The sequence below is a fragment of the Theropithecus gelada genome, chromosome 12 (assembly GCF_003255815.1).
Source record: "Theropithecus gelada isolate Dixy chromosome 12, Tgel_1.0, whole genome shotgun sequence".
Taxonomy (NCBI): domain Eukaryota; kingdom Metazoa; phylum Chordata; class Mammalia; order Primates; family Cercopithecidae; genus Theropithecus; species Theropithecus gelada.
In genome coordinates this window covers 115,754,203-115,781,284 of record NC_037680.1, presented here as the reverse complement: position 1 = coordinate 115,781,284, position 27,082 = coordinate 115,754,203, and the positions used below count along the sequence as shown (strand labels likewise).

Below are 27,082 nucleotides of genomic sequence, written 5' to 3'. Positions count from 1 at the left end.
CACTGTGTCACTTCTCTCTTCCTCTCCTGCCCCCACAAGGCCGTATTGCCCACTTGCAGGCTGTGATCTAGGGACCGGGGCTCACGCCGTCCCACAGGCTCTGGGCTGAGGAGAAACTCCTTTTTTCTTTAACATTGTCAGCAGAGATCTTTCCTCTTCATTAGTCTTTTTAAACAACCAGGTTTTGGTTTTGTCACTTCTGTCTGTATCTCTTTTCTGTTTCAGTAAGTTCTGTTCTTTATTACTTCCTTTCACTTTTATGAGTTTAATTTCTGTTCATTTCTAAGCCTTTGACATGGAACCCGAATATGAGGATTTTAAAACCATTTTCCTCTATTCATGGCTTTTGCTGCTTTGCAGAAAATTTAATGTGTGCTATTACCCAGTTGCCCTTTGGCATATAGGTAATTTATAAGTGTTTTTTTGGTTGTTGTTGTTTTCTTGTTGTTTTGTTTTCGAGACAAGGTCTTGCTCTGTCACTCAGGCTGGAGTGCGGTGGTGTGATCTCAGCTCACTGCAGCCTCCGCCTTCCAGGCTCAGGCAATCCTCCCACCTCAGCCACCTGAGTAGCTGTGACCACAGTTCCACCACGCCCGGCTAATTTTTTGTATTCTTGGTAGAGACAGGGTTTCACCTTGTTGCCCAGGCTGGCCTTCAACTCCTGAGCTCAAGTGATCCGCCCCCCTCAGCCTGCCAAAGTGTTGGGGGTTACAGGCGTGAGCCACTGTGCCTGGCCAAGTGTATTTTAAGGTTTTCCTAGTTCTTTTTTGTTATTGATTTTTAGTTTAGTTGCATTATATTCAAAAAATGGGGTGATATGCTGTCAAAGTCAAGAATCAGTACCTTTATTAAAGTCTACTTTGTCTGACATTAATATTGCTATGCCAACTTTCCTTTGGTTGTTATATGCAAGGTACATATTTTTCCAAATGTTTTATTTTCATACTTCGCATAGCTGTATGTTTTAGATATTTCCTTGTGAATAGCACGTGTTTGGGAATTTTTTTAGTTTACATTCTTCTGTGCATTCTGGCCGTCTTTGCTTCGGAGTAGAGCCTTCAGTTTGTTTACATAGAACGTGATGGCCTAGAATGTCGGTGTGCCCGTCTGCCATTTCACTGTGCCTTTACTCCTTTGTCCTGTCTCTTCTGTGGCCTTGTTTTGCATACTATATTATTTGTCAATATTCGTTTCCATATATCCACACGTGTAAACCCTTTTCATTGTTCTTTCTATGGGTGTTCATTTTCATCTTCCCTCTGAGATCAGTTGTGAGAACGTTTTCTGGTGTCAGATGATCAGTTTTTGTTGGAAAATGACTCTTTGAAAATGCCCGTGCTGGTTAGAGGATTCTAGTTGGACAGTGACCATCTTCTAGTACTTTTAAGCAGTCCTTCTGCACCGTGAAAGATATTATTGTTTTCTGGTTTACGTGTTTCCGTTGAGAAATCACCAATCATCCTCACCGCTCTTCTTTGTAGGTGATCCCCCTTCCCCCTCCACAGTCGTGTTTGTTTTCAGCAATTTTACCTACTGTCTTTTAGCCATTTGGGGTAGTTCTTGGCCGGGGTCCTTTCAGACGTGCTTTTGACCCGTTCAGTGTCTCCTTTCCTGTGTCTGCCTGCACATTCTGTCTCGGTGCCTTCTGTTTCTCCAACTTCCTGCCCTTGACTTTTGAGATCATCCTGGAAATTTCCTTCTGGCCCACCTTCCTACTCACGAATTCACTGTAACTGTGTCTAATCTGTTAGATGATGGAGTCCTTAATTTCACTTTTTGCATTTTTCAGCTCTAGAAATTCTCTTTTCAAGTTTCCAATTCATCTTCTTAAACATAGAAATCATCATTTCTTTAAAATATATATCTAAAACTGCCACAGGATCTTAAATTGCATTCGCCTCTTTTATCGTCACTAGAACACTATTGCGATTCCTCCTTCGAAGCTATTGTTTATGGGTCATGGTATACAGCAAATAAGTAACAAAGTCTCTTTCTCTTTAATTCTATTATCTGGAGCACCTGAGGGTCTTTTTTCTATTGTTCGTTGTTTCTGTTGGTTTTTTTCTTGTTGGGTTGTCTTTTCCTCTACCTGATATGTGAATGTGTGAGTGTGTGTGTTGGAGATATTATTTGCAAAATCTGTTGAGACTATTTGAGGCCTAGGATGATGACATCTTCCTCCTTAGTTGACTGAAGTTTGTTTCTGCCTGGTGCTCGGGGCGCCTAGCAATGAGTCATCACTTCAGTTCAGTTTCAAGGATTGCAGAGTCATTAGAAGCAGAGCTGCAGTTGCTGAGGGTCCATTTATTGTGGAGTCTCTTCTTTCCCTAGGAGGTGCTTCCAGATCCCAACCCACATTTCCCTCCATCTCTCCTGCCCTTCAGTCCCTGGAGTTCTACTCCTAAACCTAGTATCTGCAAGAGGTGGTGTCAAAAGTACTAAAGATTCTTAGATGGCTGTGGGCTCTGCAAATACCAACAGGGGAAAATCAGCCCCAAGTGCCATCCTCACCCCCTTGCCTTTGTCTGGTCCTATAATTCTTCACTGTTTTTTTTATCTTAGTAATGTCATCAAGAAGATGTGTTTATATTTGTCCAGATTTTGTGATTTTTCTCTCTGCTACGATTGGACCACATGGACTATTTCACCTTTTTTCTTCTTTTTGCACTTGTGTTTTTTGAAGCAGTCATGTTTATTAAATATCGATATTCAGAGATTTTTGTCAAAACCAAAATTCTTCTATAAGCTGATTAACAGTATATATAAAAGATTAGGCAATCTGAAATGAAATTAATAACTAAGTTAATTATTAAAGGGGTTATATGAGTGCTTATTCTGTTATTTACCCAGAGTTATTTGTCTACATGGATATTTTAGAGTTTTAACAGCAAGTTTATGTGAGAGTAGGTGCTTCTGTTGAGGGACATCTGAAAATACCCAGGTTCTTCTCTCTTCGTAGGCTATCCCACGCGGATTCTTGGTCTAGTGGATCCAATTGGCAGTATATCTGCAGTCCACACAAATGGAATGGTAAAATTAGTATTATTAGCATGTTGAGGTCAAACTGTTTCCAGGTACTCTTGCTTGGGTAGAGATTTGGAAGTTGACTACATTTGAAATCTGAAGAGTGACAGGTCAGTGTTTCTCCACATTATCTGTTTTCCCATAGGCAGCTTGATTTATTCATCCAGTCATCCCCCCATCCAGTCTCTACTGCTGCTGAACTAGTCATTGCTTCAGGGTCGTGGACACAGAACCCGACAAGGTTCTGCCCCTCTTTGGACCTCTCCATCTGGTGGCAGACACAGAACAGTATCAGTGGAGCGATCTGAGGAAGCCAGTGTTGGCAGGGAGCCTTCTAGATGGCCAACATCTTCTATGAAAGGAGGAGGATGCGGCTGGGCTGAGGTCCTGGCCTTCTGGGAGGGGCTGGAACCCGCCTTGGCGCTGGGTCTGTGCTCTGGGTGGCAGCCTGGCCCCAACCAGCCAGTCCTTCCCCACATGTGTTGTTCTGAGTCTCTTTCTCCTGCAACGAAATTCATAGAAAAAGCAATCCTAATTTTCTCCTTAGTCAAAACTATTAAAAAAGAAAAATCCCACAAATAAAGCCAAACCTCAGCAGAAGTAAATTCGGGAATTCATTCTTGGATTTGTTTCTCTCCCGCCTTAAAAGAGAAAGAAGCCTTCTAGTAGGAGCCCCACTGAACTTGTTTGCTTTCTGTTTTCTTCAGTGAACTGCTTTCTGTGGCTCTGCCTCTCTGAGAATCTGTTTCAAACTCTGAAACGCAGCTGGAACACACTTGAGATGTTCCACACAGACTACAAAGTGATGGCATGGACTGTGCAGAACAGATGCTGTTTGCATTAAAATAAAAGACAAACATAATATTTGCATTAATCGAGAACCTTTGCAGGAGTATTTGCATAGAGTGGTTTATCCTTTTCCAAGAGCTGGTTACTCCTAACTACTCTCTGAGTGTAGAAAGGATAAGCAATCTTTTGCTGATTATTTCTCACAAAGAGTTGCTTTTGCCCCAGTGTGTAGCTGTTTCCAAAGACGGGCTCTCCGCCATGCAAATGTGATGTTGAGTGCAGCACAGGAAGAATAGCCCATGTGCATGGCAGTGATTGCTGTCAGTCATGCTCTTGGGAGCTTTTTGTGTTTCAGAGTAGGATTGCTGAGCTCGTACCCTGCTTTTAGTGGTACTGAACTTTGTTTCAGCAGAGTTGTGTAGAGTTACTCACACTAGGCCACATTTCAGTGGCCTCCTCTTCCTCCTTATAACGAGAAGAAGCCAAGGCGATGGCATGTTGGTGTGTCGAGTGCTTTGGTGCCTGTGGGTACAATTTCAGGAACTCAATTCTTATTTCATTAATGAAGGCTGTGTAAGAATAAAGACAAAGGAATCAGAGAAAAGAAAAAATGACGGTCTCTCAAAGAGAAGTAGAGCCCAGAAATGCATGTCATAAACCCTGCATAATTGGCTCTGAGTTTCCTAGCTGTCAGAGTAAAAAAGGAAGCCCTTTAATTTTAAGGTTTATGTTGTTCTTAAGAGGAAACCAACCAGGTGTGTTTTAAACAGTGACTTTGAAGCGCGCGCGCGCACACACACACACACACACACAGAGTGAGAAAACAAGATTACACATAGTCTTGGTATCTAAGTGAAACTTTGCATTAATTGAATATTCAGTAGCTATTAATGTGTACTTACATGATTTACTAGTGTTTTTGGTGCCTTACCATTGCTTCTGTCATCTTAGTCTTTCACTTGGGATATGATTTTCTTCTTTCTGAAATAATCCCTTGTTAGTTCAGCAATGGTTTCTGAATGGTAAGTACTCACGTTTTGTTTATCTGAAAATGTTTTTGTTTTCCCTTTTACTCGAATGATAGTTTAGATGGGTGTAGAATTGCAGGTTGCTGTATCTTTCGGTGGTTTGAAGACATTTCATTATCTTTTGGCTATTTTTGTTGCTGTTGAAACATTAACTCTCAATCCACTGTTCTTAGATCATCTAACTTCCCTACCTTGGTGCTTTTAAGATCTTTTTCCATGTTTAGTGTTTGAATGTTTTATTGCACTGTGTCTAGATGTCGGTTCACACTTATTTATCCTAAATGCTTTTTAAATCTAAGGACTCTTACGTCTGAATTCTGGAATATTCTCATTTATTATCTGTTTTAGTACTGCATTTGTACGTTTCTTCCATTCTTTAGGAACTCATACTAGGTCTGTGTCGGACCATCTTATTCTTTTGTCCCTGCCTCCCTCCTTTATCTATTCCTCTCTTTGTGCTGCATTCTGGTGAGTTATCTAGATCTAGTTTTATCTTTATATCTAATTTGCTATTTTTTCTTTAGATCTAATCTGTTCTTCTCAATTATAGAAAATTCATTTTATTCTGTTTAAAAACTTCTCATCTCCCATTTCCAGGTTTTTTTCCTTCATCAGTTTCTTTTCTTCATTTAACTTTTTTTTTTTTTTTTTTTTTGGTGCAGCTTGTTGTCTTTTCTGCATTGTTTTAATATTTGTGGACATTTTGGAGTCATTTGTCGGTTTTGTTGTTCTTGCTGATTCTGACATGGTGGGTCGTCTCCATCTATCATTCCTGATGTTCAGTTTGCACGGTGAACTCTTCAGCAGGGCACTTGCCTCCCTCCCTCCCTCGCATCCTCCTTTGTGTGTTTTGTGTGCTGTGGATTGTGGGGGTAGCCCTAAGGAGCTACTTTTCTTTGTCTTCCTGGGGCGACAGGGTTTCCCAGGTTCTAGACTAGTTTTGCCCTTATTTCTAGACTTGAGATTCCAGAACTACTCAAAGAATATGAATCTGGAGGCCACATCCACAGGGACCCAGGTTTAGGGTTTTAGATTCTCACCAACGCCTCTTCCCAGCAACCCTCTATTGCTTCCCTGGCCTGGTGGGTGGAGTTTTCCAGTTCTCTTTTCGTAGACCAGACGGACGTCCAAGAGTTCTGTCCGGACACAGGTCTCATTTCCAGTTCTGTGTCCAAGCCAGGCTCACGGCCACCTCTCCTGCCTACCCGGAGATGCAGCCCCCCACCGGATCCCTGGTGCCTGTCTCCAGTTCTCATGACTCTTGGGCCCCAGGAACAGGCAGCTGGGCCTTAGTGCACCGGCTCGGAGCGCCTTTTGCTTTCTTTCCTTTCTGGTAATTGGGGTCTTCTGTTGAGCTCAACTCTGCCTATAATATTAGGGCGAGATTTTATTCTATCTTCATAACTGTGTCTCTGCTCTTACAGTGGGAAGTGAGGGATCCTCATCGAGTCAGTGCAGTAAGGTTTGGGAACCTAAAGCTCTGGTTAACGTGCTGTGTTCTGTAGCTCTGTGTTGTGGACATGAGGAGGCTCTGTGTTTTTCGAAGTGTAAAACTGGCTTTTACTACAGGCGCATGTTAATTCAGAGTGTCAAAGCAAGGCGTGCACATTCAGCCACCGCTGTTCTCCAGTTCCTCTTTTCGTGTAATTGAGTTAAAAGGCGTGCCCTTCTTTCTAGTTGTCTGAATATTAAACATGACATCAGTCATAATAGCATCCAGGGGTGTTCATTTTAATTCAAGATTGCCTTCATGCCCAAGTGTGGGACTTTATGGGTATAAAACCAAAGCAATTTGCTTTATATTAAGAAAGCTGCATCTTTGTTTTGTTTTGATATAATTTCTATGTTTTCTTTGCCATATAATTCTGATTTTTACCACTCTAACGTAGTGGTACAAGATTTATCATCTGAGTTGCACGTTGAGTGATAGGAAGTGAATTTGTTTCCAGGACTCTGATATCTCAGGAGAAGATGAAAATATGTCGTGAACTTAATGCCGCGTATGAAGTGTGATGGGAATGTGTGTTGTGCCTCTGCTCTGCCGGGCACACTGCCAGCTGCACAGGAAGCTTGCTTGGAAGCGTGCGGTGCGGGCGGCCGCGGCCAGCGGGCTCTCCACGGCAAAACCGGCGGCCGGCAGAGCGCAGGCGGTGTGTTCCTGGCGGAGAACAGTCTGGGTCCTAAGGGTGTGCGTGTCCGGGAGGGAGGAGAGGAATGATCGGATTTCTACTTCTTCAAAATTCAAAAATAACTTTATTAAACAGAAGATAAGAGATTATATTTTAAAATTTTGGATAGCTCTGTTCTTAGAACTGCAACGCATTTGAAAACTTGGAAAATTGTTTAAGAAAACATTTTAACCTACTGACTGGTAAGTCGACTGCCCTCTGGTTTGGCACAGTGTTGTCTTTTGGCGGAGAAGCAAGGGGAGGAGGTGGCGGGCACAGACCCATCTTCCCATCCTCAAGCAGGAACTTCTGTGGGACATGAGAGCTCTTGGAGGCAACGGCTTCCTTTTTGTCCTGCTCTTTCCCTTGTGCCTGTTGATTTTTCTCTTTAACTTTCTGCTAAAACCTGAGAAATGCTCTTGGCCAACCTGCTGATGGAGGGGAAAGTCAGAGGACTTGCTCCCACAATGTGGGCTATGTTCGTGGTGACGTGGGCTGTGTCCGTGGCAGGGTGGGCCCTGTCCGTGGCAGGGTGGGCCGTGTCTGTGGCATAGGCTATGTCTGTGGCACTGCGGCTTGTGGGTGCATTTATGGGTGCCTAGTCCAGTCCTCTCAGTCCTGTCACCCATTTGATGGCTGTAGACAGTGAGGCCCACACTGGTCGGCTGGCTCATGTGGCGCCACAGGCTCCGGGGAGTGGATCCCGGCTGTGATGCCAGGCAATTCTGCTCCCACACTCCTGGCCAGAATCCTGGAGCCACCATGACAAACGTCATGTGGAAACCACAAGCTGGAAAGTCTGGAAGGGGCAGAAATCCACATCCTGTCGGTGACATTAGCACAGTGAACATCCAACAGCAAGTTGCTTCTCCTGGTGGTAGCTCTATTTTTAGAAGATTAAAATAGAAGGCAATACAAAGAAATCACTGTATATTTAGAAACTGAAGTTTCTGTTGTGTGAAAGGGAATGATGATAAGATTAAGTCAGTCTTGGTATAGGGGAAGTTGTGATGTGCAGAGTGTGTTCATACTGGGCATAACAGAAATGTAATAGTGATTTCTGCAGATGGTACACCTGCTTCTTCGAGGATCCAGAAAAGCTGGTTTTGTTGGAGGGAGGGGTGTGCTGGAGTACTGTTGAATTAAATAACAATGATGTGATTATCTTGAATGTACATTTATACCGTTCAGTAATGAGCCTTGCGCAGTGGGAGAGCATGTCCTAGAATACACCGAAGTCGATTGCAGCACCTCAAGCAGGAGCTGGGACTGCAGGCACTGTGTGGTCACAGCCGGGGTCAGTGCCTGGAGAATGGAAATCTTTTTATTTTTATTTTTTATTTTTGTTTTTATTTTTTATTTTTATTTTTGGAGGCAGTTCTTGCTCTGTCACCCAGGCTGTAGTGCAGTGGTGTGATCTTGCTCAAGAGATCCTCGTTCCTCAGCCTCCCGAATAGCTGGGGGGCTACAGTCATGCCACCATACCCGGCTGATTTTCTTGTATTGTTGGTAGGGACGGGGTCTCATTACGTTACTGAGGCTGGTCTTGAATCCTGACCTCAAGCAATATTCTCGCCTCATTCTTCCCAAAGTGTTGGGATTACAGGCGTGAGCCACTGCACCCGGCTGGGAATGGAATCTTTACCCATATCACCTGCAACGCTAGTGCTGTGGCATTTGTGTGTCTCCCCCACCTTCACTTTTCAGAAATAAAATTGTGTTTGAAAACATTTAGGAAATAGATATTAAAATAAAACGACGTGCTGTATATTATTAGGTAGTACCAAAATTAAGGAGAATAAAACTTCTTGAAATCTTTTAAAATTGAGGACATGGAAACCACTCATGTGGAAAGGCCCTTTCCACCCCACGTCATTGTCTAAGGGAGCTGACGGCGCCCACAGGGCCGGGTGCCAGCTGACGAGTCTCTTTCCAGATGTGCTGGCTGCACCTGTAAGTTGATGCAGGTCTCGAGGTGAACTAGGTGCGTGGCGGGGGCATGTGAACACACGTGGGCAGGTTCTCCGTGTCTGCAGAGGGGAGGATCCCACCGAGGGTGAGGGAAACCCGCCCCAAGTCCCATCTCCAGCAGCTCTTCTGCTGGGGAGGTCCATGAGCCAGTCCACTGTCGTCCCCCTTTGCTGTGGCCTCTGGCAGTGGGCTTCTGCTGGGACACGGCCGTCCACAGTCAGGCCACTGAAAATCATCCTTTCTGTTCAGGTCCTAGGGAGGCAGTGCCTCTTCTGGCCCCTTCTCCTTGGAGAGGCCAAGACGTTCCTCTAAAGGAGGCCCGATGTCTGTCTCACCACTGCCAGTGCGCGCTGAACCCATAGCAGCCTCTGGATGCTTCCAGAGAGTGGCCTGCAGTATGAGCCAGTGCTTGATTTTTTGTACCCGCTATGTCTGCTCCAAGACGAGCTGCTGGAGGCTCGAGCCAGTGGCAGCCGCAGTGGCAGGAAGCATGTGGAGTCGACTGCCTGGAGCTGGGCCATGCGGGGCCCCGGACTATCCGAGTCTCACGTCACATTTTCCCAGCCTGCAATTCCTTGTTCTTCCCCGCTGGTTCTGGCGAGGTGGCCCCGGGTCTCTGGGGAGCCACCTGCAGGGTTGGAGACCGGGTACTGAAGACACAATGATATTATCACCTGGACCGCTCCTCTCGGACCCCTGGGGGCCGACTCTGTGTCTTCATCACCTGGGTTCTCAGCACCTAACGTGATGTCTGGACCACACCTGTCTCCTAGTGCTTGTCAGAGCCATGGAATAAAAGCAGGTGCTTTATTGAACCAGAGGACATCCGTGCATCATCAGAGGAGACACGGAGCGGGGTGTTCCCTGCACTTCCGACGGGAGAGGCTGCGGTGGCCGTCACGGAAGATGCTCCACGGGGCAGCAGTGCACGGCCTCCTTCCAGAGGCAGGAGGCCCCGAAGCAGAGCGTCCCCGTGGATGGTGCGCCGCAGCAGGAAGGAGCACAGCTGTCGCCGGGTGAGAGACGGCGGAACCAGTGTGGAGCAGCTGACACATTAAACGCGTCTTCACTGCTTGTGTATGTTTTGTGCACATTCTTCCCTGACACAAGAGTTTTGAGTGCAGTGTGTGTCACTTAATATTCAGCTCCTTATTTTTTTTTCTTTAGTAGCTCAGCTAAAGGAATGAATAAATATTTGAGAAGACTAGAGCCCCTCCCAGGATGGGGTGGTGTTTGGATAGTGAGATTTCAGGTAGAGTAAAGGATGCTGCTGAAATACGTGTTGTCGAATATGGAGAACTTGAATTTTGAACCATCGACACAAAATCTGGACATTTTGGATTTTTTTTTTTTCTGAGAAAGTCACAAAGTAATGACTCAAAGGGGGTTTAGATGTACTGTTTGCTCTTCAAAACGGTGAGTGGCTCTCTTAAAATCAGCAGGTTCCATCAAATCTACATTTTGGATTTCCAGCTCGCTTCTCCCCACGCCAGCCTGTCTGTCTTTCCCACCTGGGTGAGTGCGGCACACCCATGCCGAGTCCATCGCAGAGTCCTGATGGATCCCATTCCCCATCTCTCCCAGCTCCCCCTCCGCCTCCCCGGCCTTCCGCAGCCCCTCCCCGCCCTGGGTGACGCTCTGCAGGGTGGCTGGAGTCGGAATGGAAGGTCCTCACTGAAGCCTTCGGACCTGAGGCCGTGTCTCCTCTGCCTGCCCCATGGGAACCCCCCAGGCTTGTTCCCCTCCCAGGCCTTGCCCTTGCTCTTTGCTCCACCTCATGTGCACATCCTTGGGATCGTTGACCCCACACGTCCTTCAGGTGTCTTCTCAAACGCCACCACCTCACGGGGCCCTCTTTTCCAGCACGTGATCCCACACGGTCTGTTGATTTACGTGTCATCCCCTCTTCTCTAATGGAAGCCTGGGGTGCAGGGACTTACAACGCTGTGTCCCCAAAATTGTGACGGCCACTTAATAGCTAGTTCAGGAAAACTTGAATGAATGAGCCAGTGATGGGACGTTGACCTTGAGGCTTGAATGAGTCCGTGTGGAGAGGCAGAACAGCAGAGTGGGAGTCAGTCTGCTTTTGAAAGTTGGTCCCAACCTTGATCAGGATGGCCTTTATTATCTCCCTGGCTTCCTTAAAATGCGGACCATAATGGTATCTGTGCCAGTTATTTCGCTGGTGAGAACCATGAGTACCACTTCTGTGAATGAAACCCGGAGACAAGTGCCTGACCATCCTCAGCTCCCACAAGGAGTTATTTAGCTGTTATTGTTTCTCATTTAGAATGTAAGCAGGATGTTATGTTTAGTTCTAGCAAGATACAGCAAGAACAATAGTTTAGAAAATGAAACACATTTTCAGTGAATTGAGGCAAAGATTGTCCTAAAAAAGTGCTAGAGGTGGCCAGGCGCAGTGGCTCACTCCTGTAATCCCAGCACTTTGGGAGGCCGAGGAGGGCGGATCACGAGGTCAGGAGATTGAGACCATCCTGGCTAACACGGTAAAACCCCGTCTCTGCTGAAAATACAGAAAAATTAGCCAGGCGTGGTGGCGGGTGCCTGTAGTCCCAGCTACTCGGGAGGCTGAGGCAGGAGAACTGCTTGAACCCGGGAGGTGGAGGTTGCAGTGAGCCGAGATCGTGCCACTGCACTCCAGCCTGGGCGAAAGAACAAGAATTCCGTCTTAAAAAAAAAAAGTGCTAGAGGAGTAAGTCTTTCAACCCAAGGGGCCTGCTGGCTGAAGAGCCCTTGGAACAGACTTTTGCTGGGTGAGGCCACCGGCCTGTCACTTGGGCAGCTGCTGGTGGGGTCAGCCTGACTTGCACAGAACATCACCGAGTCTTGTGGGCACTGGGGGAGCCCCAGCCTCACTCTCTCCCCATCTCACTGGCCACTGACCACAGATTGGTCACTTCCGAAATGCTGCTTTAAAGTTGGCGTCACAGGATCCATTTTCTGCACAGAGAATGAGCAGTGCTTGCAAGTCTGGTTTGGTGGAGAGGAGGAGAGTGTGTGGTCCACGCCCTCCGTTTTCTGCCTCGCTCCAGGGACGGATCCCTGCTTTGATGCTCCCAGCCGCGCAGTTAATGTGCCTGCCTAGACTTTCCGCAAATGGCCACTTTGGGTTTATTGTTCTGAATTAGTGACTCATTTTTCGTGAGCTACTTATTAACATGCACCTATTTTCCAGCTTCCTGCCACCTAACCACAAGCACCTTTAGTGAGTTTGTGATGTTCAGCAGTGTGGAAAATATTCTGGGAGAATGGTTCATCTGTAAGTGGTTTTTGTTGCTGGGTCACGTTTGGTGAGCAGCTTGTTCGACTCAGATGCCATGGCGTGGAGGGCCCAGGCCCTGGCTGCGGCACTGAAGCGAAGGTGAAGCAGGAGGAGCAAAGGGAGTCTCTCGCCCCGCACGCACTGTGTGCCTCCTTCTTTATCTGCGTTTATTAGGGAGTCTCTCGTCCCGCACGTACTGTGTGCCTCCTTCTTTATCTGTATTCATTTATTCACTCCTCATGTCAGCCTTGTCTCCACTCGACAGGGGAGATATTCCACCCCAAACCCTGCAGGACCGCCTTCCACACGGGGTCTACGTCCAGGTGGAGGGTACATTCAGGAATTGTATGATATTTGTTAGACTTCTTGGGAGTGAAGAGGTGTTAGTTTAGAAAGTAGGATGCCTGCGGGGAAACAGAAGCAGTGGGTACAGCATGAAAAAGTGGGCATTTCGGTTTGCCCGGCCGTGCGAGTGGCCCAGCCGCGAGGGAGCACGGTTATCCACGAGCAGACCGCAGAGCTAGTCTCCAGCCATTGCCGATAGCTGCATCACCTTTCATCATTAGCTTAATTGAAGGGAACCTATCCAGAAAACCATCCTACATTAGCCGTGGAGATGCCGTTTGTGTGTTTTGCAGTGTTCCTATTTAACGTCTGTTGTGTGTGGCTCCTCCCACTGGCTGTGGATCAGCTAGCAGATGCCAGGCGGCTCTGGGGAACCTGCACAGGGTGCATGCCAGGTGATCCTCCTTGCAGGCTCCCAGTGCTGTACAGAGCAGCTGTGCAGTGACTCGCCCATGTGTGCCCTCACCACTGGGCAGTGGGTATCCTCTCAGGAGCAGAGACGGTGCTTTGGCAAGGACATTTTCTCCTGATTTGCTAAATCGCTTATGAACACTCGAGCTGGCCAGTGCCACTTTTTAGGTAGGGACAGCTGAGAGCTGTCTCTCCGTGTTGTCTTACTTAGGGAGGAAGCAGCATGGCCACGCCAGGCCCTGCAGAACTGTCTGGGAGAGACCCTGAGACACTCCCTCCAGGAAACGCTGTTCTCCGGCCCGTATAGCACAGAGCAGGGCCTTGCGGAGCAGCAGCAGAAGCTTGTTTTCACTCCTCCTGGCGCCGTGGCCATCACCCGCTCAGCCAGTGCCTGGCCGGACCCCGCCCACACACCTGGCTCTGTACTCGGTGCCAGGACCTGTGGGGACAGGACAGCCCCATTCAGCCCCCGGGCAGCCCCTTTTCCACACTGATTCCTGACACCGCTCCTTGCGCCCTGTAGCCCGTGACGCCCCTGTGCTTCTCTGGCTGCCACGCCTCCTGGGTACGTGGATCGTATCTCAAACAGCGGCGGGTGGCAAGGCGGCGTTTTTCCACTGCCACATTTTCCCTGGGAAAATCCCCGAGTAACCTGCTGTTCCCTTTTCTCCGTGGCTCACTCCTGCCCGCGTTTGCCTCCCCACCAGGCTCCGTCTGCCTGCTGAGTCTGCGTGTCCAGCGGGCTCAGTTTGCACCTTTTGTCCCCATCACCCGACTAAGCTGCAGGTGTTAGCAAGCCTTGCCTGGCACGTGAGAGCAGCTGGGTGCCCCCTGCAGTTTCCTCTGGCCCGTGTCTGGGCATGCGCTGGCACCAGGCAGACCCCGTAGCGGCACTGGACGCAGGCGGACCCCGTAGCGGGACTGGACGCAGGCAGCCGGTGTGGGTCCCGTGCTGGCACCAGGCAGACCCCATAGCGGGGCTGGACGCAGGCGGCCAGTGTGGGTCCCTGGTTCTGCTGGGCTGGGGCCAGGCCTCTGCGTTGCCCACTCTCACGTTCCCAGGCGCTCAGGGCCTGCTCGCTGAGCTGTGAACCAGACGTGTGTGCCTGCTTGAACTCAGGGACTGGGGATGAACTGAAGACTATCGGAATATTGATGAAGGAACAGGTTAGGTAGATCACCTAGCAGATGCTCAGCGAAGACCAACCATGTTGAATAGAAGGTGGGGACAGGCTTGTCTTTATTCCTGGCATCTCTTGAAAAATTGTTACGAAAAGTTTCAAACACATATGAAAGGAAAGAGACCAGTGCATAGAGTGAATGCCCACAGCCACCTCCCCCTAGGAAGTCCCTGAGGCTGTCCATCATGACCCCTTCATCTACCACACTGTTAATTTCTGGAGAATTTAAAACTGATCTCAGAGGCCATAGCACCATCCCTTATATACTTGAATGTGTATTTCTAACAGATCCAACCCCATTATCACACTCAACAGAATGAATCATGATTCCTAAATATCATCTTATACCCAAGCGATGTTTAATTTTTATTGGTCGTCTTAAAAACTGTCTTTTTACAGCCAGTTGCTCAAATCCAGACCAAAACATCGGGACTGGTGGGCATATCTGAAATCTTCCCCCACCCCCTGTCCGCCTCACTGAGTCCTTTGTCCTGGGATTTTCTGTTTCAAGACTTGACTGATCATAGCCAATCCAGGGTCCTTTAGCAGGTTCTGCCAAACCCACATTTCCTGTAAGCCGGCAGCTACAGCTAGTTTTGATTCTTAGTGGAGAGACAACAAGAATACTTCTTAGGTTATCCTTGACATTTTAAAAGACTGCCTGATTACCCTGAAGGAAAAATACTGCTTAAGGAAAGAATCTTTTTCCATTTTCATTTTCTCTAATAAATATGCATAAACTATGTTGGACATGCCTGAGGAATTCACAACACTTACTCATTAAAGTTTAATTTCTATTAATGGGCAGATGCAAGCACTGTTACGGAACTTTGGTAATTTTCAGTAATCTGCGCAGTGGGGAAAAGCAGAATCTAGTGGCCTGGGATGCTCGAGGCTATGAGCAGGGCTCCCAGGGAGGGCTGGTTGGGCGGGCACGAGTTTATGGAGCACCAAGCCTATGCCTAGTATCCGCCAGGTCCAGGGGTAGTGCCAGGGTGTGGGCCACACAGTGGAGGGAAGATGGGCTGATGGCAGGGCTGGGGGCTGCTGGGGTCACTCAGCAAAGCAGGAGGCTGAGCCGGGAGGAGGCTAGCGCAGGTGCAGGTCCTGCTTGGGGTGGCAGATGGAGATCCCTCTGGGGGTTCAGGTCAGGGGAAGGACCTAGGGGGAATTTGAGTATTTGGCTGACCTTGTAGATCATTTTGTCTCCAAGCCATGACATTTCAGCCCACTGAACTCCCTTTTATAATTTAATTGAACAAAGGCATCAAAGTGCCAGTAAAATACTACCACTGGTCACACAGGTTAGAGGCCTGAGGGGATGGCATTATGGCCCCAAGCCCAGATAGATATCCACTTCATTCCACACTGACTGATATGCCGTGTGGAGAGGAGGTTTGTATGTGAGTGTGCACCGCACCACGCCCTCCGGGAGGTGCGGGTCTTGGTGGGCCACGTGAGCCCACGAGCGGGGCTTTCTCACAGACACCTACCAGTTCGGTGCAGGCCAGGAGGCTGTTTTCCTCATGGCCAATCCTCCCAGCAGAAGGAGTTTTCCGTCCCTCTTTATTCAGGCAAAAGACAAGTCCTTTTGCCCCAGACACGAGAACCAAGTGGTTTCTTTTGTCTTTGCTTTAAGGCTAAGCTCTTTCCTTAAACCATGGAAACTCTGCCGTTCCCCTTGAAGTTTGGTTTGAAGGTATCGGGGCTTCTCTGGTCTGATGTCAGCCCTTGCTAGGTGTTCACGCAGCTCAGTCCCTGGAGTCCCAGTGAGGCCCTGGGACAAACCCCAGTTGAGGCACATTCTGTAAAATACCCAAGCAGGATTGCTCAAAGCTGTCAAGGTCGTCAGAAACAAGGAAGGTCTGAGATACTGTCGCAGCCAAGAGAGGCAGGACCCTGGATGGGCGCTGGGACAGAGAAGGGATACCAGGGAAAAACATGAAATCTGAATCAAGTCCCGGCTTTTCCTTTAATGACACCTAAGCACAGCATCCTAATGGAAGAGGTTAGTGATAGGGCATGGAGGGTGCAGAGTAAAGGGTAAGTCTCTACTAGCTTTAATTTTTCTATAAGCTCATAGCTGTTCTAAAACAAAACCTTTGTTTGAAAAATACGAAAGGATGGGGAGATTGGCTCTAATGAAGACTGAGTCGTTACTGTTACCCAGTAGCCCTAAGCTTCCATTCCCCTGTGTCTGAAAAGCAGCTCTGTTAGCACAGTGAGGCGCGCACAGTGAGGCGTGACCTATACTACTCCTGGGTCACAGCGGTTTCGGTGTTTTCATCTATGTCGGCAACCCCCCACCAAACACACTTTAGAATGTCAATTTATCCAATTCTCCTTTTATGCTCATAACAAAATATTGAAGTGAGGTGCTAAGGCTGAAATGTAGGACTGAGGTCTCCGAGTCTTCAGAATCAAGCGTGGAAAAGAGTTGAGGTATACCTCAGGTCCCCACGTGTGTGGAGCTCTTGCTGCTTTCCTTTTCCCAAAAACTCCCTGGGCCTGACCACGCTAGTTTGTCACAGGAATGCAAAGTTAGTTTGACGTGAGAAAAAGAATTTCACCATGTTATCAGATGGATGGGGAAATTGTTTAATAAGCTGAATTGATGCAGAAAAGTTTAATACAGTTAAGCAAACATATATGATTTAAAAATATGTCTTGGCAATCTAGGAGTAGATGGGAACTTCCTTAATCTGATAGTTACCTGTTGGACACCTGCAGCAAGCAATACACTTTCCAGTAAAACATTGGAAACATCCTTCCTAAGATCAGAAGCAGGACCAAGCTGTCTTTTTATCACCATGTCTCTTCAGTTACTATACTGTGGGACTGAGCCAGCAGAATAAAGAAGAAGAAAAGGCGTGAGGTCTGAAAGGTGGAATCAACTGTCGTTATTTATACGTGACATGATTCTGTATGTAGAAAATACACAATAACTACAGAAAAAATGATTGGAATGAATAGTCTACAATACAGAACCAATATGTAAAAATTAATTGTATCTCCATATGTGAGCAAGCAGAAATTGAAATGGAAACCAAATATTAAATACCTAGTAATAAATCTAAAGATGTTCAAGACTGCAACACTGACAATTCTGAAACATTTCTGAGAGAAATGAAATGAGGTAATAGCCCATGTTCATGGATGGGAAGATGCAATACTATAAAGATTATCTTCTCCCCAAATGATAGATGCAGTGCAATCCTAGGCACTGTTCATCTGCCTCCCTCCCTCCCTCCCTTTCCCCCTTCTTCTCTCTTCCTCTCTCTTCCTCTCTCTTTCTCTCCCTTTCCTTTCTTTCCCTTCCCTTTCCTTTCCTTTCCCTCCCCTCCCCTCCCCTTCTCTCCCCTCCCCTCCCCTCCTCTCCCCTCCCCTCCCCTGCCTTCTTTCTTGTCTTGTCTTGTCTTTCTTTCTTTCTGTGGAACTTGACAAGTTAATTTTAAAACTTATGTGGCAGAGTAAAGGGCCAGTTTTGCCCCAGATGATCTGAAAGAAAAAAGTAGGGTTTTTTGCCTTGCCAGTATTAAGAATTATTGTACAGTTACGGTGGTTAAGACAGTATGATTATTGGCAAAACTATAAACAAGTTGGCCAATAGGATTGAGATTTGGCTTATAAGGGAACTAATGTTGCCGATCCATGGTGAAGGATAAGATCTCTTAGTACCACTGAGGGGACATTTGGCTGTTCTCATAGGAAACCGTAACCCAAACCCCCGTCCCATAGCATATACAAACATCGGTGCTAGTAGATGAGAGACTTACATATAAAAGGGAATAGTGCAAAGTTTCAGGGTGAAAATATGTTAAAATATCTCTGCAGCCTCCAGGAAGAGAAGAGTTTCTTGAACCTGACATAAAAGCAGAAGCTTTGAACGATTGAGAAATAGGACCTTTGAGAAGATATCTGCAGCATTTAATTGACAGAGGACTAATGTTCAGAATTTGTAAAGAATTCCTCTGAATCAGTAAGAAAAAGACAACCCAACCGGGGGAAAAAACGGGTCAAAAAGACATGAATCCAAAATAGCCAATGAAAAAGCCAATAAACATGTAAGAAGATGGTTAGTGCCATTGGTCATCTGGAAAAGGCAAGTGAAACCTTCAAGAGACACCCTTTCACCCCAACCTGGGCAGGACTAGGTGGTCCCAGGCAGTTCCCAAGCGTGAAACCACACTTCCTCCCCACTCCCTTCCCCTCCCAGTTCAGGAGCCTGTGCGTGGGGCTTTCACATACTGTCTTTATTGGCTCAAGCCACCTCCTTTCTTGTGTGGCAGTGTTGTGAGGAGGGCACTGGTCTTGGTGGGCACCTGTTTGCTCGAGGTCCAGCTTTAGACAAGCCGCTGGTTTGGTTGAGACGAACTGGGTTCCGGCTGGTGCCCACTCCATGATCCTGGGAAACTGCACAACCCTTGAGGCCATTTCCCCACACGTGAAGTGGGGGGCCTGGGCCCTCCGGGTGAAAGTGAGGTTCCTTTGGCTCCGGAAGGCCAGCTTTCTGGTTAGACACACCTACCTGCCTGACGCGAGGCGGGTTCTGAAAAGCAAAAGCCCTGTCTGTCTGAGCCCTGCTCCTCCCATGGGCAGACCCCGAGTCTCAAACAATGCTCAGTTCGCGCTGGGTCCAGTCGGCGCGAACGGGACTCCTTGCAAGACTGATGTGGTCACTGCAGTCGACCGTGGGTGCGTGGAGTGCGCTGGGGCACATCACCTGCTGGTGAGGACACGGAGGTACCCACGCTCCTCAGCCTCCCTCTCAGTGTGCGTCTGGTCTGCAGCCCCAGCGCTGATTAAATGCCGTTTGAGGACACTCAGTACTGTCGTCCCCATCCAGCAGGGTTTCCAAAAATAGATTCTCAAGTGGAGACAGATAGAGGGAACCTGCTTGCCGCAGGTGTGTGATGAGGAAGTGGTACTTTGATTCCCATCTTAATTATTTTCCAGCTTGTCAGTGTTAGGTTCTTAGTACCACTTTCTCCTTAGCCTGAGAAATTTCAGCCCAGAGGCAGATAAATATGGAAATTCCACCTCTCATCACTAATTTCATTTTAACTCACTCTGGAATATGACATCTGAAAAAACACAGCGTTAAGAATCTATTCTGTGCACATTCACGGATGCCGTCCCGGATGCCATCCCGCCTTCCAGCTGACCGTGTCCCGTAGCTTGTCTGTTTCACCCTGGTGACGGATGTCCTTTGCCTCATTGGCCGCGCTTTGTTTAGGTCCATTGCAAAGCTGTCTTTCCCAGGCATGGTGGCCCCTGCGCCTTCAAAGTGCACTCTCACCGCCACTGCTCTGCCCCCAGGATCACGTTCCACCAGCCACCTCTGGCAAAACGTTTGCCTTTAGTGTTTGACTTCTTGATCATGGCTGCTGCCCTGAGCCCCCGCCTTTCATAATGAGGGACGCGGCATCTGTCATGCTGTCCAGGTGGATGACCAAGGACGGCTCAGGCCGGGATCTTGTCTTAAAGAGATTGCGGCCGTTTTTCCAGCTGGCTGGGGCTCATGGGGCCTCCACATGTGGGGTTAGCGTCCGGCACTGAGCGCCATGTCTGTGCCGCCTCCTCCAAGGCCCCTGTGTGCTTGAGACACTCCTGCTGTTTTCTGATAGTTCCACATGGCTGCCTCTTTCCGTGAGAGGCAGTCGCTTCCTATTAACCCAGTGCCGCATCAGAACAGCTTTCCCTTGAAGCATTTCCATGTCATTCTACGAGGATGTGAACATGGCAGTGTTGGGGGTTTGAATTTACAGGTTGTTATGAGGCCAGCCAGGGGCACACAGTGAGAACAAGCGGCATCTCTGGTGGTGGAAGAAAAAGCCTGTCTGGTCTTTGTCCTCATTCCCGGCAGGGAGCTCTTAGGATCCCGGAGGTTCCTGAGTGTCAGGCGAGCCTTTCGTTATTCGGAGGAGCTTATGGGCTTCTGGGTTTATGCTAATGAAGTGACTTAGGGCAGGACCCCTGGGTAGCCTCAGAATGGGGCTGGTCATCAGGACCCAGAGACGAGAGGGGCAGAATGTTCAGCTACACCTGCGACCCCAGTGGTACTGAGACAGAGGCTCCTGCACACAGCACCCCTCCAGACCCTGCCTTCGTGTTGCTGTTTATTTGCATCTTTTACAATAAACCCGTCAACATGGTGAAGTGTTTTTCTGAGTTTTGTGAGCCCTTCTAGCAAATTCCAGAACCTGAGAGGGGCTTGTGGGAACTCCTGGTTTATAGCCGATCTTTAGGAGTCCAGGAGGCCCAGGACTTGCGTCTGAAATGGGGGCAGCCTTGTCGACCTGAGCCCCTAAGCTGTGGCGTGTGTGCTAGCTCTGGGCGGTTATTGTCAGAGTGGAACTGGATCGTTGGACACCCAGTTGGTACCAGTTGGCTGGTGTCAGAAACCACCCCACCCGTCAGTGTACAGGACGGGACATGTGAAGTTCAAGGTCTGGTTTCCGCAGATATTATCGAGCGGCATTCTCCTTGGTGTGCCAGCTGGTGCAAGCGCACGATCAATGTCTTCTTAAAGGATAGGTGGGACCCGGCCTAGCCCAGTGCCCAGAAATGTAGGTGAGCCAAGACCCACTAAGCTGCACCTTGATCTGATACACACGAGTGATGCTTGTGGATACAGGAACGCCACATGTCGTGACTTACAAGTCGAATCGGTTGCACTGAGATCTGATGTGTCTTCCTGCTTCAGCGTAGTAAAAGTAACTTGTAATTAGGCCTTATTTATGAACTTGGTGCTGGAGGGATTCGCCTTTTGGGCTCAGGGATAAGCGGTTCACTTCTAAACTCAAGAAGGAGCTTCATGTGAGCTGGGACTCTGGCCCCACCGCTGCTGCTCACCACTGGGGGCCTTCTTGGTTTCCAAACTTTCTGGTTCCAGGGCTTTTGCTGAGTGGGAAGCTAAGGGTGGGCATTGGGCTGACTACAGGGGAAGCGGTTCTGGGGACAGGCATTGGTTCCTAGGAACTGGTGCAGAGCCCTGACCAGGGTGGTCCACCCAAGCACCCTCCTCTTGACCCCTTCCCATTGGAAAACTACAGCTACATTGAGATCTTCAAAAGGGCCTTCTGCTATTTCTGAAAGTATTTATAGCGGGATTTGGGTTAAATACACACACATACACACATACACACATACATATACACACATACATATGTACAAGCACCTTTTTGAATTTATTTTTTTCTACAATGAGCATTTATTTATTTTTAGGAAAAAAAGTCTTGAAAAGTACTTTCCACCACTATCTGGGGTCTCCTTCTGAGTTGCAGTGAAGGTTCTCGTGAGACATGGCATCATGTTTACAATTCAGCATCCAGGCCATCTCCCAGGCGGCCGTGTTCTTTGAGAAAGCCCTGGAATGTGTGAAGACTTGGAGCGACTGCTTAGGTCTGGTGGCTGCTTCTAAGGTGTAACTGTGACCTGCCGGTCTTTCTCTTGACCCAGGGAAGCAGAACTGTTTTGCCCCCAAATATGCCCAGTGTCTTACTTCTGTTTTGAAACCTTAAGAGTTGCTGAGACTTGGGAGGAGCTGCTGTTTGGTTGGAGAGGTACCCATGGTTTTTTGTTGTTGTCTTAAGTTTAATTTTTATTTCTGGCTCCCACGTTTGATCTCTGCATTACCCAAGAGCAGCCTCACCTGCTGAGCTCCTGCAGGTCCATGCTGGCCTCACACTTTCCCAACTCCACCTTAGGATGGGCTTCAGATCTCAAGAGTGTGCCCTCCAATCTCCTGGCACCCTTGTTTCCGTTCTTGGATACTGAACATCTCCAAGGACACGCAGGGGTTGGCGATGCTAGGAATTATCTATTTTGGATAAAAAGTGGGGTTTTTTTTTTTTTTGCAGTCATTTGACCTGATGTTAGTCGTTTTGTCCTGTTTTAAAACTTGTGTCTACAGAGTTCCATGGCTGCCCTGCGAAACTGGTGCTCTTCTCCTTCGCTTAGTAAGGAAAATGACCTCTGCGTGCATGTCTGTAATGATATGCACATGATTGCAGGGCATTTTACACCACTTGTCAGAAGCTAATTTTAAAAGAAAAGTGTGATTCCTGGAAATCTTGCCAGAGTTTTCTTTCCTTTCTGCTTGGGAGAATATAGAAAAATACCAGGCAGTCTAAATCCAGCCTGTGCCAGGTTTAGGTGGTGGGTGGGTTCCAGTCTCATCTTTGCAGTGAGTCTGAATAGATAGAAACAGCTCCTGAATACAGTTTAAACGTGGATTTAAAAGAAAGGACTCTGTACCTTGAGAACACCTGGTGAAGCGTTCTCCATGCCTGTTTGAGGCCGGAGTGGCCTCAGCTCGCCTCCTTCCCTGTCCGCACACCCGGTGGGTTTGGAGTGCTCCCTGTGCCGTGTTTCTGTGAGTGTCCAGACCATTTGTCACTATCTGGGAAGAAGAGCTGCTCTTCTCTTTTCATTATCTTAATGCTTGTGGTCTGCAGAAAAGCCGACTTCTGATCAGCACGAGTGGGTATAATGTGGTTGCTGAGCAGAAGTAAACCCAAATTGCTCAGCCAGGGGCTCTTAGGCCAGAAACGGGCGTTTGCCATATCTCAGTAGGAGGCTATTTTGATTATTCTACAAAGGATCTGTGATTTTCTTTGGCAAATACAAATAATCTATGACGACGCTGAAAGTATCCCCCTTTAAAAGTAGGAAGGACACATGCATTTCATTGTTTGGGGAGTTACTCCCTGCAGACTCCCAGCGTAAAGTATGTTGGCTGAAATGCACGCAGTTTCTGAAGCCAGTGCCTTCTCTCTTCTCCAGATGGACTTTCTGGCCGAGACCAGCCAGTGGAGCTGCTGAATCCTGCCCGCGTGAACCACATGCCCAGCACGGGTAAGTCTGCCCACCCCTGCCCTGTCCGGCTGGCCCTGTGCTGAACCAGAGGTGTTCAAAGGCTCTGCCTTACTGGAGGAGTGCGGAGAAGGCGACGGGGGAGGTGTGGGTTATCAGGCTCACTGAATTTGGGTGTTCTTCCTGATGGTAAACGAGGCCATCCTTTTTGGAAATGAAATGGCTCCATGACATGTGAATGGTAGAGAAACGCTGATCTTTTGTGTTTTTTGTTTTTTGTTTCCTCTCTGGTGCTAAAGGATGTGTTCTTCCCAAAGGCACTGACTGCTTGGTCTGGGTGTAAGCCCTGGCCCTGATCCCCGTGAGGACCTGTAGGAAAGTCCTCTGAGCTTGCAGTGGGCGGGGCTGGGTCCCACTGGCCATGCGACCATGGACAGACCACGCCTTGTCCATTGCCACCAGCTTTTGTTGGTTAAATGAGTCAGTGGCATCCTCTGTCTTCCAAGCACCTCTCAGCTCCTTAACAAAAAAAGTATCGGTAGTGATCAGAAATATTTCATTCCATAGGTAATATTTATTTATTTATGGATTTGTTTATTTGGAGATGGAGTCTCACTCTGTCGCCCAGGCTGGAGTGCAGTGGCGTAATCTCGGCTGACTGCAGCCTTCACCTCCCGGGTTCAAGCGATTCTCCTGCCTCAGTCTCCCAACTAGCTGGGATTACAGGCATGTGCCACCACATCTGGCTAATTTTGTATTTTTAGTAAAGATGGGGTTTCACCATGTTGGTGAGGCTGGTCTTGAACTCCTGACCTCAAGTGATCTGCCTGCCTCGGCCTCCCAAAGTGCTGGAGTTAACAGGTGTGAGCCACTGCGCCTGGCCTTGTAGGTAACATTTTAAAGTACTCCAAGTCTGTAGGCCATGGAAACAGACTTTTCCCGCTTTTCTTTGTCTGTAAGACCCCTGTTTCCATGTAGAATCCTCCAGGGTTTAAACTCCTTGTGAGGTTACCATTCTTCCCAGGCATGCGGCCTCTCCGAGAATAAAACCCGAACCTCCTGAAGGCGTGGGCCTGAGGGAACCAGCCTTCCGTTCCACATGCGTCCTGCAGGGCAGTGTGGCCGCGCCTTGCGGGGACTGCGTCCTAAGGCCTGGGTCTCTGGTCTTGGCTCAGCTGTGCCTTTCTTGACAGTCAGCCTTTGCTGCCACCTGTGCCCTCTGGTGCCCCAGTTAGACCCACTCATCACCCCTGAAAGAAAGTTGAAGCCAGCTTGGAGCCAGGCCGAACATTTCCAAGAAGACGTTTCTTTCTTTGCCTTGCAATTCTCCCAGGTCAGCCAGGTTTTCTGTCATTTTCCAAACCCGGCGTTCTGGAGGTGTCTTTGCCCTGCTCCGGGAAGGCTCTCCGTGTCTGTGGGGTACGGTGCCCTGGCCTCTTGGGGGGTCCTCGGGGCACTCTTTTCTGTTTTTTACACCTTGATTTTACTCTGCATTATTACTGATCGAGCAGCTTATTTTTTACCCCCGCACACTGGAGCCTGGGGGAGCGGTGGGGAGTTTTAAATACCAGATGAAGATGCACAATTTTAAACTTTTGGCTTACGTCAACAGTTCTGGCTTTCACTTTCTCTCAAGTTCGCTTTGCCAGGATTGTTTTCATGTAAACACAATCCTGTGGCTGGGGCATTTTTGAGACAACTTGCTTGTGTTTAACCAGGCGTGGCATGAGGTTAAGAGGATTTTCTGATAGCTTGATGGGCTGGGAAAAGATGGTAAACATGCATAGTTTCCAAGTGAACCAAAAACGGTGGACTTCAAATTAATTTTCTGGCTTGGGAAGCGCGCATTGCCTGTTGAGACCTGCTGTGGGATCCCAGCCTGGTGTGAGGACAGGCCGGGCTTCAGCCTCCCACAGAGGGCACCTGGGCCCGCCTCCGCGGCCCGTTTGCGTGGGAGCTTAGGCGAGTTGCTGAATAGCTCAGTTTTGTTTTCTCATTGCTTAGCCGGGGATGATAATGCCTCTCTACAGAGTTCTCATAAAGATGAAACGTATGTGTCAGCTTTTTAGTAGTTCCTCAATAAATGTCATCTCAGTGTCCCGTTGACTAGTACTGAGGAATGTGTGTGATGTAGCCTTCACATCCCTGTTCAAGGCCTGGACCTCTCCTGCAGCCTGTCACCCTCATTCTCTTCCTTTGGGGTGAACCGCCGGACTTGAGAGGTGGCATGTTGGGAAGGCTGCCCCGTGAAACTGACGCTGGCCATTTACCTCTCTCGCAACCCGGTTCCCATTGGTCTGAATCAAAGAGAGTGCCATGTCTCCTGGCATTTATTGCATATTCGTGCACGGGCTGGTGGGCATGGTGGGAGTGTTTGCAGAGTAATTTTAAATAACGTAGCAGCGATGCCCAGGAACAGTGGGCAGAGAAAGGATGCATGTGTGTGCAGCAGTCCTGTGTGACCTCCGTCACTGAGCCTGCACAGTGGCCTGTGCCTTAGAAGCCTCTCATGTGAAGCGTGTTCTTTCAAACTGTGTTTTGGTCATTTCAACCCACTGAAAAATACTACAAAGAAATATTCATCTCAGGTTAGGTGAGAACTTGAAAATTGATAGGAAAATGTCTTTAAAGCCACATTTTTATGATATGGGAGTGTAAACATTTTTAGGTATATTTTTATATCAATCCCCAATTGCTGTTATACATTTCCTAATGATTGAATTTAATTTTAACTATTCTTTTGACATTTTGACATTTGACAGTGTGGAAACAGACTGATACACACACACACACACACACACACACACACACACATACACATATCAGGAATGACTCCAGCATTCACCGTGAGTGCTCGTTCCCTTTGAACAGATGAGTGTGTACTCGGAGCAGGAAGAGCGCCTGGGCAGCCCTCCCCACTGTTGATCTGTCCCATGTCCTGACCATTCCCTCGTGTGGATGCTGTTATGCCCAACACAGTCTTTTTCTGATTATGGTTCTTTTTCAATACACTTAGTCCTCATAAATCCGCACTTCAAACAGAAAAGCATTATTCATACCATGTGTTCGTGTGCCAGCTTGAGATTTCAGAAACGTCAGGTGAGCGTGTCACGTGCTTTGGGAAAGTCTATACCGGTTGAGTATCTCTTATCTGAAACGCTTGGAAGCAAAAGTGTTTTGGATTTGGGGTTTTTTTTGTTTTGTTTTGTTTTGTTTTGGAATATTTGCATTATACTTACTGGTTAAGCAACCTAAGTCTAAAAATTCAAAATCAGAAATGCTCCAGTGAGCATTGCCTTTGCGTGTCACTGAGAAAAGGTTTTGGATTTGGAGGCGTTTTGGATTTTGGTTTTTGGGTCTGGGATATTGTCACCTGTATTGGAGGAGGAAAAAGCCAAAATGCCATTTGTCTTAGATCAGCTTTGATTTCTTCAACTTCCCTCATAACTTTTTATCTGTAGACTTTGCTCTTTCTTTTTTAAAATGTTTTAAAATTTTTAATTGTAAAGTAGCTCTATCATAAAAGAAAACACATAACCATTTGCCTGCCTCTAAGATGTAGCAGACATGTTGTTAGTATTATTCCATCTTTGCCTCCTATTTCTTTGTGTTTTAAGTAAGTGGACTGTCACAGTTGTGGACGTGGCTTTACTCTTCCCCCTTCCTACAGTTGTTGTCCGCTTGGTGAGGGGAAGGGCCACCCTTGGAGGAGACTTGACACAGAGGCAGATCCCAGGTGGAGACATGGTGGCAGGGTGGGGTGGGGGCGGGAGCTCGTGACCCCCGGTTCTCTGCCAGAGCTTTGTGTTTTCCCATGGAGAGAGCAAGCAGAGTCATTGACTCAGAGTTAGGCTGGGGAGATGTTGCAGTTTGAAGACAGAGGAGAAGGTATGGAATTAGTCAACCAGGAGAGACCAGCAAAATGTCATACAGGATTACAAACCCAACTGTGCCCAAGGGCTGAATTATGGGGAACTTGAAAACTATTACTACTCAGTCATTCCTTTCAGAATCATTGTAATTAAAGCTCCCCCCCCCCCCACCTTCCTGATTATAAAAGCAATG

General features: G+C 47.8%; 1 protein-coding gene across 1 annotated transcript in view; it reads left to right on the top strand.

The window, feature by feature from the left end:
• Positions 1-27,082, top strand: part of HDAC4 (histone deacetylase 4) — a 345,400-nt gene that overhangs the window by 137,411 nt on the left and 180,907 nt on the right. Inside the window, exon 3 of the mRNA XM_025404973.1 lies at positions 22,988-23,059. Within this exon, the coding sequence (XP_025260758.1) occupies positions 22,988-23,059 (72 nt within the window). The remainder of the gene's footprint in view (positions 1-22,987; positions 23,060-27,082) is intronic.